General features: G+C 36.8%; 1 protein-coding gene across 2 annotated transcripts in view; it reads right to left on the reverse strand.

Moving 5' to 3' along the window:
* Nucleotides 1-8603: 8603 nt before the first annotated feature.
* Nucleotides 8604-19779, reverse strand: part of sfswap (splicing factor SWAP) — a 35091-nt gene continuing 23915 nt past the window's right edge. For both annotated transcript variants that reach the window (XM_008119039.3, XM_062958722.1), the window contains 5 exons: nucleotides 18864-19135; nucleotides 14458-14583; nucleotides 12483-12650; nucleotides 10771-10843; nucleotides 8604-8975 (listed from right to left, as the gene is read on the reverse strand). In XM_008119039.3, coding sequence (XP_008117246.2) covers nucleotides 8910-8975; nucleotides 10771-10843; nucleotides 12483-12650; nucleotides 14458-14583; nucleotides 18864-19135 — 705 coding nt within the window. In that variant the 3' untranslated portion in view covers nucleotides 8604-8909. The remainder of the gene's footprint in view (nucleotides 8976-10770; nucleotides 10844-12482; nucleotides 12651-14457; nucleotides 14584-18863; nucleotides 19136-19779) is intronic.

Consider the following 19779-nt stretch of genomic DNA (forward strand, 5'->3'; position numbering starts at 1 on the left):
GTCCGTTTTAAGACTTCTCCCAGTTCTGTTCTTGCAACTTATGGAACCTTTTATAAACAAAATAAATTAGCACATAAATAAACAAACGTGCTTCCAATATACTTAACAATTCATTCCTTAACAATCTTTTTTTTAAAAAAGCTACGGGAAACCAGGCTCCAAACGTCGCAAACAACATCTCTTGTTTATTTCTCAAACTAAAGCAATTCTGAGGCCAGCCCAGTACATTAGCGAAGATTGTAGGGGGAAATTGTCAGCCTTTCACACCCCTCTCACTATTGGAGCCTATCTAAAGGAATAATTGCCATTAAATATACCTTTTAAAACGTTCCAAGGCATGCATTTTGTAGCGGTTGTTGGGTAAAAAAAAAACATACCTCTGGGGAGTGCATTTTAATGCACGAGAAAGCCTCCGCAAAGACTAAAAAGCACTGCGGAATGGAAGCAAAATAATACATTCTCCCAGAGCTAATTTCCCGTCCTATTTTTTTTCTAAGAATGTACTGGGGAGACTTTTTGAAAAGAAGAGTTTATGAAATTACTAAACAACTTCTTAATGCGTTGGTTAAAGATGGAATCCTTCTGGACTTAAGACTTTGGGTTGGAAGGAGTTCATCTTTAATGGGTTGGGTCAAAAAGTTTTGGGAAACCACACGCAGGGTGGGAACTTGTTGGTGCACTTTACCAGTGGTTGCACTTTTTCTCCGGTCACATATAAAGACAGGCAAAATCCATTGTCTCCGTACAGCCTATTCTCCAATGCTTTTATTTATTATTGTTTCATCCAGAGCTTTTTTCCTCCTCCGGCAACTTTCTATGCACCAAAAAGTTCCTATGCACCACTTCTCCTGGTTAACTTGATATTACTTAGGCTCTTTCCCATCCCAAATCAACCTCCCATAAATTTGTAGCACTTTCTCTGTTAACTTGAGTTTACAACTTATAACAAAGTGCACTTTAGCTAGTCTATTACTCAACTTCACTGTTTTTAATTCCTTGTTTATTAAGTGTGTTTTCATTTTCATAGGTTAATGTTTAAATTTTATAATTGGTGTATGTTTTTGTTTACTGAGGTATTGTTTACTGTCACTGTTTTTATCCAATATTATTTCTGAGCTGCCCCAAGTCCCCTTAATAATAAATAAACTTATTATTATTATTATTATTATTATTATTATTATTATTATTATTATTATTACAGTAGAGTCTCACTTATCCAGCATAAACGGGCCGGCAGAATGTTGGATAAGCGAATATGTTGGATAATAAGGAGGCATTAAGGAAAAGCCTATTAAACATCAAATTAGGTTATGATTTTACAAATGAAGCACCAAAACATCATGTTAGACAACAAATTTGTCAGAAAAAGTAGTTCATTACACAGTAATGCTATGTAGTAATTACTGTATTTATTAATTTAGCACCAAAATATCACGATACATAGAGTCTCACTTATCCAACACTCGCCTATCCAACGTTCTGGATTATCCAATGCATTTTTGTAGTCAATGTTTTCAATATATCGTGATATTTTGGTGCCAAATTCGTAAATACAGTAATTACTACATAGCATTACTGCGTATTGAACTACTTTTTCTGTCAAATCTGTTGTATAACATGATGTTTTGGTGCTTAATTTGTAAAATCATAACCTTATTTGATGTTTAATAGGCTTTTCCTTAATCCCTCCTTATTATCCAACATATTCGCTTATAATAATAATAAAATGGAGTAAAATAAATGTAATAGTAGCAACAATAATAGAGAAAAATAATAAATGTAATAATACCAATCATAATAGAGAAAAATAATAAATGTACCATATATTCTCGAGTATAAGCTGACCCAAATATAAGCCAAACAGGACCCTGACCCGTGTATAAGCCGAGGGGGGATTTTTCAGTCTTAAAAAAAGGGTTGAAAAACTAGGCTTATACTCGAGTATATACAGTATTTCGAACAAATGCTGGAAGTGCAATAAGGAATTAGGAACCTTCTCCCACCAATGGTGGAAATGTAAAAAAATGAAAGAATATTGGAATAATATACACAAAGCAACACAAAAAAAAAATACAAAAAAAATTCCCTCTACTACCTGAAACATATCTGCTGGGCTTATCAAATGTGAAACTGAACAAAAATCTGCTCTTTTTAATAGGGACAGGTTCTAGCCAAAGTTTGGAAACAAAAAAACGTACCTACCATCGATGATTGGATTATACAATTATTCGACATAATCCAAATGGACAATCTGACTCAAAAACTAAGAGATGTAAAGGAAAACAAACAGACTGGTTGGGCTTTAGAGATTTCATTCGAAAGGATGGATATACACTAACAATAGACTTATCCGACGTATGAAAATATTTTAAAATATCAAGACTGTTAAACCAGAAAAGACAATGGGCAATGGTAATCATAAAGACTTTTAAACCCCCGAGAGGACAATGGGAAGCCACACAATTATTTCCAAGGTCATGTGGCCACTGGCATGTCTGCATGGAGTGCTGTTACTTTCCCGCCGGAGCAGTACCTATTGATCTACTCACGTTTGCATGTTTTTGAACAGCTAGGTTGGCAGAAGCTGAGGCTAACAATGGGCGCTCACCCTGCCATGCAAATTTGAACCCCAACATTCTGCCGGCCCGTTTATGTTGGATAAGCGAGAATCTACTGTACATTCATTATTTCACTCTGATCTTATTATTATTATTACATTTACTATTTTACTCTACTTATTATTACATGTATTATTTTCCTGTATTTGTTATTATTATTATTATTACATGTATTATTTTACTCTATTATTATTAAAAGGATACATAAGCAAATTTACATTGAAGAAGATGAGAATAATGATTTAATCAAGGTTGGACAGTCTTATCTTAAATTTGAGCTTGATATAAATATTCAAAAACATGTAACCTACTGATGCCTCAATTAATGTAATTTTATTGGTATCTATTTTTATTTCTGAAATTTACCACCCTCAGCTTATACTGGAGTCAATGTTTTCCCAGTTTTTTTGTGTGGTAATATTAGGTGCCTCGGCTTATATTCGGGTCGGCTTATACTCAAGTATATATGGTAATGTAATTTTATTGGTATCTATTTTTATTTCTGAAATTTACCACCCTCGGCTTATACTGGAGTCAATCTTTTCCAAGTTTTTTTGTGGTAATATTAGGTGCCTCGGCTTATATTTGGGTTGGCTTATACTCGAGTATATACGGTAATGTAATTTTATTGGTATCTATTTTTATTTCTGAAATTTACCACCCTCGGCTTATACTGGAGTCAATGTTTTCCCAGGTTTTTTTGTGGTTAAATTAGGTGCCTCGGCTTATATTCGGGTCGGCTTATACTTGAGTATATACGGTATGTTTGCCAAAATTAGCTAATTTGACAGGGGTATGGTACCATCTTAAAAACATCTTGTACCAGTTTTCTTGAATCTCTGTAGCTGCAGTGTATTTTAATTTTTTGTTCCAGATTTCATCCCATTGATTAATATTTACACTGTGTCCAATATTTATTTTTATTTATTTATTTACAGCATTTATATTCCGCCCTTCTTTCCCACCCCAAAGGGGACTCAGGACGGATCACATGACACATATAGGCAAACATTCAATGCCTTTTAACATAGAACAAAGACAAGACAAACACAGGCTCCGAGCGGGCCTCGAACTCATGACCTCCTGGCCAGAGTGATTCATTGCAGTGATTCATTGCAGCTGCTCTCCAGCCTGCGCCACAGTCCACTTTACTTGGCAATTTTTAATCTGTTCTTCTGTTGACCATTTTAGTCCACATTTTACTAGTTTGTTAGCAAGATCCTGGAGGGCCTTATCGAAGGCCTACATGAAATCAAGATATGTTGTTTCTGGCTCAAAACTTGAGAACGCATGAAATTGCAATTTTTTTGGGGTGTAATTGTAACATACCATCATGAAATATACTGCCTTGAAATTGCGCCCTTCACTCTGAAGCATCCGTACTTTCCTTGGTTTGTGATAAAAATTAATTTGGACACCTTATCATCAGCAGCAGGGGGGGAATTTGGCTAAATTACGGCTGTCACTTGTCATAAGAGCACACAGTGTCTTGATTCATAGCATGGATATTACAAACGCTCGGCTTCCCAAATGACACCGGAATATTACCATCCATTCTGGGAGCCAAGTTACAGAGACGTCCCTGCGACTCTCCTCAAGGATATCATTAAACGATGCTTCCTAGCTGCAGTAATTAAACATGGCCATTTTTTCCCGATCTGACTTTTTCTCCTTAATTAAGGTTTTTTTTTACCTTCTTTAAACCAGCTTGAAAATCCTGGACTTACAAGGGAGATAAAAAGAAAGGATTTGAAATTCAAGAATCGTTTTGGGACAAAATTTTACAAAAAAATTAATAAAAATATTATACAATTACTTAGAAGAAGAGCAAGTCAAGGACGTGGTGGTCAAATGGGCCAGAATAGTTGGACATACTATCAACATGAGTCAATGGGAGGAGTTATGGATAAAGAAATTAAGGTACAGTAGAGTCTCACTAATCCAAGCCTCACTTATCCAAGCCTCTGGATAATCCAAGCCATTTTTGTAGTCAATGTTTTCAATATATTGTGATATTTTGGTGCTAAATTTGTAAATACAGTAATTGCAACATAACATTGAACTACTTTTTCTGTCAAATTTGTTGTATAACATGAAGGTTTGGTGCTTAATTTGTAAAATCATAATGTAATTTGATGTTTAATGGGCTTTTCCTTAATCCCTCCTTATTATCCAAGATATTCGCTTATCCAAGCTTCTGCTGGCCCGTTTAGCTTGGATAAGTGAGACTCTACTGTATTCATATTCAGTGGAGATCAAGGAGAATTGGTATAAAATGTTCTACATGTGGGACTTGACTCCGAAGAAATTAGCATCTATATATATAAAAGAGTGATGGCATCACGGCGATCCACAAAACAACAAAACTACAGGCCCCCCAACCTCGAAATTTGACAACACAACCCATCATCCATGCCTCTAGGTTGATACAACAAAAAGAAAAGAAAAATAAAGTCCTAATTAGAGAGAGAGGGGAATAATTGCTTTTATCCAATTGCTGCCAGTTAGAAGGCTAAGCTCCTCCAACTTGGTCTCCTAGCAACCCAATAAAAAATAATAAAAAACACTAAAAAATAATTAAAAACACTAAAAAAATTAATACAATAAAATACTCTAATAACAGAAAATAACTAAAAATAATACAAGAAAATAATAAAATATAATAAATAAAAAGATAACTTACAATAAAATTAATTTAAAAAAATACAAATAACGTCAAATAAAAATTACACAACAATTTTTAACCAATACCTCCACCACTTTGCCACAGCAACGCGTGGCCGGGCACAGCTAGTTATATAATAAAGGAAAAACGGATGAGAAGTGTTGGAAATGTGGAAAGAAGACTGGCACTTTCATCCACATGTGGTGGGAGTGCAAAAAGGTAAAAAAAATCTGGTACGAAGTGTATTAAAAAAAATGATGAAAATTCGACAAAAACAACTTGAATTCAAACCTGAAATTTTCTTATTGGGAATTACAGATCCACACGTAGATAAAAACACAGATAAACTTATATTTTATTTTACGACTGCGGCTAGAATTAGATTGGGACAGAGTTGGAATAAATCATTACTGACTGCGAAATCATTAGTTCGAATGCAGCCTGGGTCCAAGTAAGCTCCCGACCATTTAATAGTCTAGCTCACTGTTGACCTATACACCCAAGACAGTTGTATCCGTCAAGTAGGAAATTTAGGTACCGCTTTATGCAGGGAGGCTAATTTAATTTATGTATTTATTAGCAACATTTATATCCCACCCTTCTCACCTCAAAGGGGACTCAGGGCGGCTTACAAGTGATGTGTATACAATATATTATATTATTAACATAGCACAATATAAGCATTATAAATTACTATATTGTACCATAACACTATATTGTAATATTATTAGTAATATTACATGTAAAATAAATATACAATTATAATAGTGTATTATTATTATTATTATTATTATTATTATTATTATTATTATTATTATTATAACTAGTTTACGACTCCATAAAACCTTCCAGCAGCGTGTGGAAGAATGAGGAAGTACTCCATCAAGGACTCGGTGTCACAAGTGTCACAAACTGTTGCATTCACAGTATGATGAAGGGTAGTTGTATTCACGACATAGTAAACTTTCTTATTTATTTTCTTGATTCTTCGTGAAGGATGAGTAGACCCCTGATCCACAACCGATTTCGGCTACCTATAGTAGTCTGCTAGTATTGGGTAACATTAATACAATTGTACAAAGTGTTTTCTGGCCCAGTGAAATTAGCTAGAAGTCTTAAAACTAGCATTTATGTTCCAAGTTGTTACCATCTCAGCACTGTTCTGTTCCCGCAACACACACTATTAACATATTACCGCAATTTGAAAAGTATTCATGACACATGCTTCTATTAGTAATATTATTACTAATATTACATGTAATATAAATATACAATTACAATAGTGTATTATTATTATTATATTGTATTACATTATAACATTATTATCATTATGATATGTATAATTTAACTAATTTACGACACCAGCAGCGTGCCGAAAGGAATGAGGAAGTACTCCATCAAGGACTCGGTGTCACATAGTGGACGGTGAAGTGGCCAGAATAGAGCATGCCAATCAAGAAACAGCTTCCTAAGATCTAGAGATGCTCGCACAAACACCTCAGCAAGACATTATAATTTGCTTCTGACACGATACATAAATTAAAAAAAAAAACTCTTGTCATTCTGTTTTTAAAATGTTTACAAACTATTACACTGTACTTCTCCCTCTATGACAAATGAATCGGTAATTATAGGAAGCTCACAAGATTGAGTTTGTAATTGCTCTTTGCCTCCGGCCATTTATAAAGACAAGATAGCATCCTGTCGAATTTTCAAGAGAATGTTTTCCTTGAACATGGGGAAAAAAATTTAAATAAAATCAGCCTCGGATCCCTGGAGAACACTAGCTACTTTCCATTTTTAAAAAAAGAGGATAATTGATCTAAGTGTGTCAAAAGCAAACGAGGTCAGTGATTATGAATATACAAAGTGGCATTCTACATGGAGAACCATTTTAGATTCCAAAATCAAGACCGTAAATTAAAAAAAACAACACTCAGAAAACAGGGGAATTCGACACAGGAAACAACCAAAGTCAACTAACAAGGATTCCCCCAGGCAGGAAGCAGCCACACTTTGAAGCTGAAAGGCCATTCAATGCTAAACAAGGTGACCAATTGCGACATTGACATTTGCCTCAAACAGACAAAGAGTTCTTTCTCGAACCCTGGACATTATTCCACAGATATATAAACCCCACTTGTGTAGTTTCCAACAGACCTCACAACCTCTGAGGATGCCTGCCATAGATGTGGTTGAAACGTCAGGAGAGAATGCTTCTGGAACATGGACATACGGCTTGGAAAACTCACAGCAACCCAGTTCTTTTAATTTAAAAAGTTATGTTAATCATTTGATATTTGTCATCCTTGCCACCAACTATTACAGAGGATGTAGGAACTGGTTAATAAAAGGGTTTTGAAGATTACTGTATATACTCGAGTATAAGCTTAGTTTTTCAGCCCTTTTTTAAAGACTGAAAAAGCCCCCTTCGGCTTATACTCGGGTGAGGGTCCTGGTTGGCTTATATTTGGATCAGCTTATACTCGAGAATATATGGTACATTTATTATTTTTCTCTATTATTATTGGTATTATTACATTTATTATTTTTCTCTATTATTGTTGTTACTATTACATTATTTTACTTTATTATTATTATTATTAATAATAATAATACATTTATTATTTCTGGACTTAACGTCAAGGGAAAACCTTTACCTTTTTACCTTCACTCTGATCTTATTATTATTGCATCTATTTATTATTACTTGTATTATTTTCCTGTATTATTTATTTATTATTACATGTATTATTTTACTCTATTATTATTAAAAGGATACATAAGGGCATTTACATTGAAGAAGATGAGAATCATGATTTGATCAGAGTGGGACAGTCTTATCTAAAATTTGAGCTTTATGTAAATATTCAAAAACATTTAACCTACTGATGCCACAATTAATGTAATTTTATTGGTATCTATTTTTATTTCTGAAATTTACCACACTCGGCTTATACTGGAGTCAATGTTTTCCCAGTTTTTTGGTGGTAAAATTAGGTGCCTCAGCTTATACTCAAGTAGATACGGTAATTCATTTATTGTAACTATGATTTCTTCTTCTTTTGGGCAAGATCTTTTTGGTTAAAGGTTTTATGCATGGTGACAGATCTGACTCTTATCTGTCCTTTCGTTGCGGTTTCTATTGTTCTTTTTATGGCCTCCTGCCATTTTCAATTTGTATATGCTGATTTAGAGAATGTGGATTGAAAAGAGGGTCTTAAAATCCCTCACATCAAACTTAATAATAATAATTATTATTATTATTATTATTACATCAAACTTGAAAAACAGCTTCACAAAAGCAGACCGCTGAAAGGTGTTTTCTGCGTGTTTATTTGTGTGACACTTGCAGGAATATTGCATTTACAATTTACATATCGTCATCATGGCAAAATCCTTACTGAAGAGGCAGACAAAATGTAATTTACAAAATTCCAAAAGGCCGTATATTATCAAAAGGAAGTTCCATGTTGAAAATTCAGCAATGGTCCAAGGGTAAGATCGTCTGTACACAAAAAGGGATCTTGACTCTTGAAATCTGCTGTTGGTCAAAAGGAGTTGGGAATCATCTAAGCCAAGATTCCATCTGCATATTATCTTCTAAAAGATCAGTTTTTCCAGTCTCAGGAGGCACTCGTTGGGATGTTTTTGGAAGCGGCGAGCATAGCCCTCACCTTGGCCATAAGATCCTGCAACAAGGAGAGTGAAAGATAACCGAGAACAGGATTTGGTCAGCATACATTAAAAAATGAAGGAAGAGCGCAAGAAAAGTAAATAATAGTCTTCTACAAATGTTTCGGGATCTGGAGTCATGTATGAATTAAACAAGCAAGATGTTTTAGGAAGTTTTTTTTTCCAACCAGGCTCAACTAACTTCCTAAAGATGTCAGAGGTATTGATCGCACACTTCTATTCCACATTTATGCACAGCAAATCCCAAAGCTGATCTTGTAAGCAAACTGGATTCTAGGGCAGACAAAATTAATGGCTCACTAAGGTTTTTAGTTATTTCAAAAGAGCAACACGGAGAATGCAGGAGAGAGAGATTTATTTCACAGAAAGAGATTGGATGGGGGAGGAAGACAGCCGCACACAGCCGGTACAAAATTCCAAAGAGAAAAAGTAAGTTAATAATTTTTAACTGATTTATAGTGTACTAGCTGTGCCCGGCCACGCGTTGCTGTGGCGTTGTCTGGTGGTGTCTCTATTTTATAGGCAGTGTGGAAGAGGCCTAAGTGAGGCCTAACTCTGCCTGTCCCCTGGGCTGAGTGGGTTGCTAGGAGACCAAGTGGGCAGAGCTTAGCCTTCTAACTGGCAGCAATTGGATAAAAACAATTATTCCTCTCCCTCTAATTAGGACTTTATTTTTCTTTTCTTTTTCTTGTATCAACCTAGAGGCATGGATGAGGGGTTGTGCTGTCAATTTTCGAGGTTGTGGGTTGTTTAGTTGTGTTGTTTTGTCGGTCGCCGTGATGCCATCACTCTTTTATATATATAGATTGTACAATTTTTATATGTGTGTTTTATTGTAAGCCGCCCTGAGTCCCCTGTTGGGTGAGAAAGGCGGGATATAAATATTGTAATAATAAATACAGTAGAGTCTCACTTATCCAACATAAACGGGCCGGCAGAACGTTGGATAAGTGAATACGTTGGATAACAAGGAGAGATTAAGGAGAAGCCTCTTTATTAAACCTCAAATTAGGTTGTGATTTTACAAATTAAGCACCAAAACATCATGTTTTACAACAAATTTGGCAGAAAAGGTAGCTCAATACGCAGTAATGCTATGTAGTAATTACTATATTTACGAATTTAGCACCAAAAGATCACGATGTATTGAAAACATTGACTACCAAAATGCGTTGGATAATCCAGAACATTGGATAAGCAAATGTTGGATAAGTGAGACTCTACTGTAAATAAATAAATAAATAAAAAGACATGTTGCTCACCCACCACTGTAATGTGTCAAGTGGTAAATTTTATTGTGTCAGACGCAAATTCAGAACATACTGCAAGTTGCTTTTGGTGTGAGAGAATCGGCCATCTACAAAGACGTTGCCCAGGTAATGCTCGGATGGGTTACTATCCTGTGAGAGGCTTTTTTCATGTCCCCGCATGGGAAGCTAGAGCTGACAGACGGGAGCTCGCCACATCTAGCGGATTGGAACTGCCGACCTTCAGGTCAGCAAATGGGTTAGCGTGCACTTGTGCATTTTTTAAGAACGTTACATGTATGTTTCAGTTCCCTCTAAGCCATTAGTTCCATGGATGCTCATGCAGCCATACAAGGGGAGCATTGAAGGGTTGTGTGAATTCACAGCAAACCGTTCAAAGAACTAGTTACAGTTGACTAACCAGTCCTTCTTTGTGGTCTCGGTGACCCACACAAATGGGAGACTAGAAAGTGATGTAGTGCTACTGTTACAAAACAGGGAGATCGTCATTACAGCGCTTAAGCAAGATTATTCTGGCTTGTACCTGAGTTATTTTACTCTGAACAGATGAAACAATTGCTGAAGAAATCTGGCCTTCTTTTTCCAAAGAAGCTCCCCTAAAAGAGAGAAGGGAGGGGGTATAGTCAGTGAAAATTACTGCACAGATAAACAGACTGAAACGCTAAGTTGCATAAAAAAAAAACAGAACAGATGGAGAGCCACAGCTATGAGAACTAGCTATGGGTTGTTGTATGTTTTCCGGGCTGTTTGGCCATGTTCTAGACGTATTCTCTCCTGACGTTTCACCCACATCTATGGCAGGCATCCTCAGAGGTTGTGAGGTAAGCCTTTGACAACACATAGAACTAGCTATGTTTCTTTCTCATCTTTGCCACCAACTATTACAGAGGATGTAGGAACTGGTTAATACAAAGGGTTTTGTAGATTAAGTGAAATCATTAAACTACAGCTGTTTCAAAGTGGTAGGTGTTACTTGGTCGTGTTACTACGTGTCGTGTGTTACATAGTGTTATTGTTTACCTTTCATGGACCAAGTACAATAACACTGTGTCATTGTTTTTTGTTCCTGGTTTATACATGCCATTTCCTAATGGGTTCTATCACAAAGACACAGAAAAAGTTCATTGTTTTTGCGTGACACCCTGCAGCACATTTTGCTACACACAGCCTCAACCAATTTAACCTAGTTTGTGGCAGCCACAAAAACGAAGTTTCTGGAGGAGGAGAACTACTTTCAAAGCAAGGACCGCACAATTAAACAGGAAATAATGACCAAAAGGTTGCAGGTTCAAATCCGGGGAGCGGAATGAGCACCCGCTGTTAGCCCCAGCTTCTGCCAACCTAGCAGTTCGAAAACTTGCAAATGTGAGTAGGTCAATAGTACTGCTTTTGTGGATAACACAACTCCATGCAGTCTCACCTATGCTCCCAAGTGGTCCCAAGAACTGAAATCAGCCCCTTGTGACACCAAGTCCTTGATGGAGTACTTCCTCATTCCTTTCCACAGGCTGCTGGAAGTTTTTATGGTGTTGTAAATTAGTTAAAGGGGCCCCTGGTGGCACAGTGTGTTAAAGAACTGCACTGCTGAACTTACAGACCGAAAGGTCCCAGGTTCAAATCCCGGGAGTGGAATGAGCACCCACAGTTAGCCCCAGCTCCTGACAACCTAGCAGTTCGAAAACCTGCCAATGTGAGTAGATCAATAGGTACCACTCCGGCGGGAAGGAAATGGCTCTCCATGCAGTCATGCTTATGGCCACATGACCTTGGAGGTGTCTACGGACAACGCCGGCTCTTCGGCTTAGAAATTGAGATGAGCACCAACCCCCAGAGTCAGACATGACTGGACTTAAGGTCAGGGGAAAACCTTTACCTTTACTAACACTTGCAAACCAGGAACAGCATTCTCCCCCCGAATGTTGTTATATAGTGTACTTTTAACAGCATTCAGATGTATAATGGACCAGCTACAACCCAATTCTGCCACACCACCATAGCCATCTGTGTTGTAGATCCATCTCTAATAATTATGTAAACTATCCAGACTTCTTGTAATATGCAGAAGCAGAATACAATTTTTACAATCCTATAATTTTTATAGAGTTCTATATGTTAACACATAATGGTAAAATGAACTCATTTTGAGTAATACATATACATGCATCTCTTTATAGCTTTATCTTAGATTTGAACCAGCAGAAAAGGATCAGGTTCAGATTGCAAAAGTGTACTTACCCAGCACGTTCTTGGCTGGATCCCCTGCTCTCCACAGGAGAGACACTAGCAGAATGAGTTGAGTTCTTATACACCAACTGTTTGCTTGGTGAGATCGAGGGTGAATGAGACCTCGCTTTGGATTTGCTGTGGGAATGAGATCTCCGTTTCTTCCTTTCATTGGGACTTCTGAAAACAAAACGGAACAAAAATACTATACAATACTATACAATATGGCACAGAGAGAAGGACAGGAGCCTTTGTGGATACCAAAATCTGTGGGTGTTTGTAGCAAAACCCTTAAATCAAATGACAAAATGAAAGTTTGTGCTTTGGATTTTTTTTTTTAAAGTTCAAGTTGTGGATGCTGAATCCGTGGATACAGAGGGTTGGCTGATATTTCCCCCTGTAGTTGGAAACTACCATGAAAAGGGGGCGGGGGAGGAAAATGCATGCAACCCTCATCTTGCGCATCTCCAATCACTATGAAACACATTTTTTGTTCCTCGGTTATAAATATAATTTCCTAATTGGGTCTATCATAGAAACATGGAAAAGGTTTCTGCGGGACATTCTGCAGCACATTTTGCTATAATTTTTCAATGACTATCTCATAAAGACTCAATCAATTCAAAATAGTTTATGGCAGCCACAAAATCCAACTTTCTGGAGTATTTATTTATTTACTACATTTATATCCTGCTCTTCTCACCCCGAAGCGGCTTACAAGTCAAATGAACATACAATATATTATTAGCATAGCACAATATAAGCCTTAAATTACTATATTGTACTATATCATTATATGGTAATATTATTAGTAATATTACATTTAATATGTTAATATATACAGTAGAGTCTCGCTTATCCAATGTAAACAGGCCGGCAGAACATTGGATAAGCGAGTATGTTGGATAATAAGGAGGCATTAAGGAAAAGCCTATTAAACATCAAATTAGGTTATGATTTTACAAATGAAGCACCAAAACATCATGTTAGACAACAAATTTGGCAGAAAAAGTAGTTCAATACGCAGTAATGATATGTAGTAATTACTGTATTTATGAATTTAGCACCAAAATATCATGATATATTGAAAACATTGACTACAAAAATGCGTTGGATAATCCAGAACATTGGATAAGCGAGTGTTGGATAAGTGAGACTCTACTGTATATCATTATATGGTAATATTACATTGAATATATAATATATAATTAATATTATTATATTGTATTGTTAGTAGTATAATATTGTATTCTATTATAATATTATTATCAATATTATATGTATATGCAATATATTATAAATTATAATAAATTTTATATATATATATATGTATGCATGTATATATATAAAATAAATGATGTCTTCCTGCGCTCCCCCCTCCCCCGTATAACAACTACTTTCAAAGTAAAAGCCACACAATTAAACAGAAAATAACATTTTCAAACCAAGAACAGAGATTTTTTCAAATTTTGTTACATAGTGTTATCAGCTATGCAGGCTTGAACAAGATTGGTCTTTCTCTATCCTATTAAAATATATCAGTGGTTAGAACTGGGAAGGCTTCTGTCCAAAGCATGAGCTCTAATACTGTCATTCAGATCTTTGTTTTTATTCAATGCACAGGTACCAAAAACCATCTTATATGGTAAAACTTCAATAAAAATATATTAAAAACAAAACAAAACAAACAAAAACCACTTCTGATATGACAAATATAAGCAACTCATAGTGATAAACACGAATTTCATGAAGGATATAGAACAGTATCCCATGTCCTGTGTTCAATCAAGGAATTATTAATGTTTCCTTCAACTCTGAAAACTCAAGTCCAAGCACCACCACAGTCCTATGGGAATGTTTAATCGAAGATGTTGAGTGAATGTATGTGGAATATTAAGTCTGACATACTGGACGCCAACCAAGCTAGGAAAACCCCAACAATTCCCACTAGAAATATAAATATCATTCTGCAAATGTGGCCTTGTACCTAGAACGTGTGCGCCTCCTGCTCATTCCTGGACTGTTGGTAACACGATACGCTGTTGGGACACTTCTTTCTTCTCTGCGCCTTTCAGGTGTATGTGCCCTTCTCCTTGGTGATCTGGATCGAGACCTGAATAAGAAATTAGAAGAAAATGTGTTAATATTGAGATGCGAAGGTTGCGTCTGAATTTCATCGTCCGGTATCAGTGAGTAACTGTCTCTAAGCCTCTGTTACAGCAGAAATTCTAAAAAATATTTCTGAATATGTTGCGAGGAAAATATTGTTCACTTATTTTTGGATAAAAATTCATAGTGCTATGGAAATCATACTAAAAAGCAAAATAACACTGAAACCCAAAACCTTTTTGTTAGGACTGTTTGAGAAGCAAATACCGAAACACCAAGGAAAATTCTTCCTCTATATGACAATAGCAGCAAGAAACTGAATATACAAAATTGTGGAAGCAACAAATTATATTAATGATAGATGATTAGATTGCAAAAGTTTTTGAAATGGCTGAAATGGACAAATTTAATTTTACAACAAACTACAAACATGCTATTTTGGTGGTGCTTAATTTGTAAAATCATAACATAATTTGACATTTAATAGGCTTTTCCTTAAAATCACTCCTTATTATCCAACATTTTTGCTTATCCAATGTTCTGCCAGCCCATTGATGTTGGATAAGTGAGACACTACTGGATCAATATTATAAGTATATACAATATATTATATATTTATAAATTATAAATATATTAAATTATAAATTATAAATATATAAATTATACTCTACTGTATATACAATATATTATATATTTATAAATTATTGTAATATATATACAGTCGAGTCTCACTTATCAAACATAAACGGGCTGGCAGAATGTTGGATAAGCGAATATGTTGGATAATAAGGAGGCATTAAGGAAAAGCCTATTAAACATCAAATTAGGTTATGATCTTACACATTAAGCACCAAAGCATCATGTTATACAACAAATTTGACAGAAAAAGTAGTTCAATACGCAGTAATGCTATATAGTAATTACTGTATTTATGAATTTAGCACCAAAATCTCACGATATATTGAACACATTGACTACAAAAATGCATTGGATAATCCAGAACGTTGGATAAGCGAGTGTTGGATAAGTGAGACTCTACTGTGTGTGTGTGTGTGTGTGTGTGTGTGTATATATATATATATAAACACTCTGTGACTAACATATCATATTTTTCTACTATCTCCGATCCCTTTTTTCCTTTTTTTTTTCTTTTCCTTCCTTTGTTCCCCTTTTATGTCATAAAACTGTGAAAATTACATTTAAAAAACAAGTAAAAATTATTGTTCGCTAAACATAGTCATCTTCCTAGGAATCCCTTGGACATAAGCACACATACTTCACAGATGTGCTTTGGTTTCCTGATGCTTTTGATTTCAGAGGAACAAACATCATTACATTAAATAGATGTGTGAATTTGGAGAATGGCGGCAGGACCCAAGTAAGTGGGACAACATGGGGAGATAAAAATGATTGGAGCAAAACTGGAATTCTTTTCCAGGGAACTAACAAAATTCAAGCTGTGAAGTTGAATGACGTGTTGATTTTACCCCAGCCTTTTCAGTTTGCCAATGGTAACAAATTGTCCACAATCAGAATTCATCATTATAAAATGAATGCGCATGAAAAATGAGCAAAAAAGATCAGAGATCATTAGAAAAACTCTCATCACCGGAAAACATCTTGCTATCGAAGGCTTTCATGGCCAGGATCACAGGGTTGTTGTATGTCTTTCGGGCTGTGTGGCCATGTTCCAGAAGCATTCTCTCCTGACGTTTCGCCCACTGCCATAGATGTGGGCGAAACGTCAGGAGAGAATGCTTCTGGAACATGGCCACACAGCCCGAAAGACATACAACAACCCCAAACATCTTGCTAGTTTCGTTTTTTTATGACCCACTTATCCCAGCTGTACTTTCAATGTGAGCTCTTTTTGTATTCCTTGACGAATCAAGCTTAGTTCTCCTTAAGCCTCGGAATGCTTTTCAGAAATGGACATCTCTTAATCTTCCTTTTGATTTTTAAAGGACGCTTTCATATAGCAATTTTGTCTATATTGTAAAACGATGATCTTAAACACACAAGGGTTTTATTATTAGCTTAGGAATAATAAAAGGCTTAATTTTCCGCAAAATGAAATCCATGGATCATCATATCAGTCCATATCTATCTATATCTATTATATAAGAAAAGTCAAAGTCTGGATGTATGTTTGTGTGCATGTATTTTCCAAAATGGCCCGCGCTTCCAGAGAGCGCTGTAACTCCTGCCAGCAATGGATCAGGCCCAAACATGGCACACAGACCCAACATGGCCAAATTAGAATACTGGGTGGGTTTGGGCTGGATTGTGCCTGGATGATGGGAGTTATAGCTCACTCTGTATCTAGAAAGCATTGTGAACCCCACTGATGAAAGATCTGGACCAAACCTGGCACACAAACCTTTCCTGCTATACAATCACAAATCCAACTTTAATTTTGCTTCCAAAAATAGATGAAAAAAAAAACATAATAGGCATTTCTAGGGCACATTTAACAAAAACAATTTTATAACATAGTAAGTTTATAGTTACTTTAGTAAGGGTTAATTTTAAAATAGCACCTCTTGCTTTCCAGCACTGCATTGTTTATTTATTTATTTATTTACAGTATTTATAGTCCGCCCTTCTCACCCCGAAGGGGACTCAGGGCGGATCACATTATATACATATGGGGCAAACATTCAATGCCATATACACATAGAACCGAGACAGAGACAGACGCAGAGGCAATTTAACCTTCTCCTGAGGGGATGTTCGATTCTGGCCACAGAATCATAGAATCATAGAATAGTAGAGTTGGAAGAGACCACATGGGCCATGTAGTCCAACCCCCTGCTAAGAAGCAGGAAATCGCATTCAAAGCACCCCCGACAGATGGCCATCCAGCCTCTGCTTAAAAGCCTCCAAAGAAGGAGCCTCCACCACGGCCCCGGGGAGAGAGTTCCACTGTCGAACAGCCCTTCTCACAGTGAGGAAGTTCTTCCTGATGTTCAGGTGGAATCTCCTTTCCTGTAGTTTGAAGCCATTGTTCCGTGTCCTAGTCTGCAGGGCAGCAGAAAACAAGCTCCCTCCCTCTTCCCTATGACTTCCCTTCACGTATTTGTACATGGCTATCATGTCTCCTCTCAGCCTTCTCTTCTGCAGGCTAAACATGCCCAGCTCTTTAAGCCGCTCCTCATAGGGCTTGTTCTCCAGACCCTTAATCATTTTAGTCGCCCTCCTCTGGACGCTTTCCAGCTTGTCAACATCTCCCTTCAACTGTGGTGCCCAAAATTGGATGCAGTATTCCAGGTGTGGTCTGACCAAGGCAGAATAGAATAAGGGGGAGCATAACTTCCCTGGATCTAGACGCTATTCCCCTATTGATGCAGGCCAGAATCCCATTGGCTTTTTTAGCAGCCGCATCACATTGTTGGCTCATGTTTAACTTGTTGTCCACGAGGACTCCAAGGTCTTTTTCGCACACACTGCTGTCAAGCCAGGCGTCCCCCATTCTGTCTCTTTGATTTCCATTTTTTCTGCCGAAGTGAAGTATCTTGCATTTGTCCCTGTTGAACTTCATTTTGTTAGTTTTGGCCCATCTCTCTAGTCTGTCAAGATCGTTTTGAATTCTGCTCCTGTCTTCTGGAGTGTTAGCTATCCCTCCCAGTTTTGTGTCGTCTGCAAACTTGATGATCGTGCCTTCTAACCCTTCGTCTAAGTCGTTAATAAAGATGTTGAACAGAACCGGGCCCAGGACGGAGCCCTGCGGCACTCCACTTGTCACTTCTTTCCATGATGAAGACGACGCATTGGTGAGCACCCTTTGGGTTCGTTCGCAGGGGGGAGTAGCTGCTTCATCATCCACTGTGATGGCACTTCCTCATTCCAACGTCGTAAATTAGTTGAATTTGCCTCCCCACTTTATAAGTGGTACCTTATTTCCTACTTGATAGATGCAACTATCTTTCAGGTTGCTAGGTCAGCAACGAGCAGGGGCTATTTTTTTTTAAATTAATTGACAGGTGCTCACCCTGCCACGGGCTAGCCTCAAACTCATGACCTCATGGTCAGTGATTTATTGCAGCAGGCTGCTCACCAGCCTGCGCCACAGCCCGGCCCTCATCATGACTCTGTTAACATATTCTTGTGGTGAACTCACGGGAAGCATATCATGTATGTATTTGCTTCAAACATTATGGTCTTAGAGGGAATGTTATATAGATCTCAAAGTGAATATGACCTAAGTGTAACAGGCTCATCTGGAAGAGAAGAAAGGTGAATATACATGAATTTTCGAAGATAGTATTCATTCATGATACCCACCTTGAGTGTCGGACAGTTCTATAAGCAGTTGGGAGAGAATGCTTTGCTTTCGAATGTGTTCGAGACCTGGACTTAGATGACGAGTGATACTTGGAAAGAGGTGACCGGGATCTTGATCTTGATCTTTTCTTGTGTTTCTTTTTCTTCTTTTCCTTTTCTTCTTCTCTAGGGAGATCTCTGCTTCTGCTTAAAGGACTTTCAGGCATCTTGGCTTCCAAGGCTGGCAATGTCTTAATGCCAGTCAACAGACTGCAGGGCATGTTACTGATTGTCTGGGAGGAAAAACAATAAGCTGAGGTTAGCTTTGTGTACATAGCAAGTTAATATCTTGACAATGTTATTATCCAAGCATCTTTCTGGAGTTGCTCGATATTCTAACTATGCTAACTAATGTTGTGTATATTGGAGACCAGGGTGAAACAGAAAAGAGAACAGAATCAATGAACTGAGTGTAGAATCGATGAACTAGTCCTGAAATACTTTTGAAATCATGAGCACAGCATTGTAAGTATGTTGTTTTTACAGCATAACCAGACAGAATGGTAAAAGCATAACCTACAAGAAATAAGGAATATAAGCCCTACCTAATAACAACAACAACAACAACTTTATTTTTATACCCCGCCCCATCTCCCCGAAGGGGCGGCTTACATGAGGCTAAGCCCAGGTGAAAACAGACAATATAAAAACCCAACAATATAAAAACAAATCAATAAAACATATAAGGTCACATATACAGTAAAACATACTTAGATAAAATCCTGGTTAGGCTCCTAAAAAGAACTGGGCTAGAAAAGTTGATTAATCAAGGCCTGCATTTTATAATTAAATTTGACATTTTATCATCACCCTCTTAGTATAATGATGTACATATTGTCATCTGTGTAAAATGCATTGACAAAGAGGAAACTGGATA

The sequence above is a fragment of the Anolis carolinensis genome, chromosome X (assembly GCF_035594765.1).
Source record: "Anolis carolinensis isolate JA03-04 chromosome X, rAnoCar3.1.pri, whole genome shotgun sequence".
NCBI classification, from domain to species: Eukaryota; Metazoa; Chordata; class Lepidosauria; order Squamata; family Dactyloidae; genus Anolis; species Anolis carolinensis.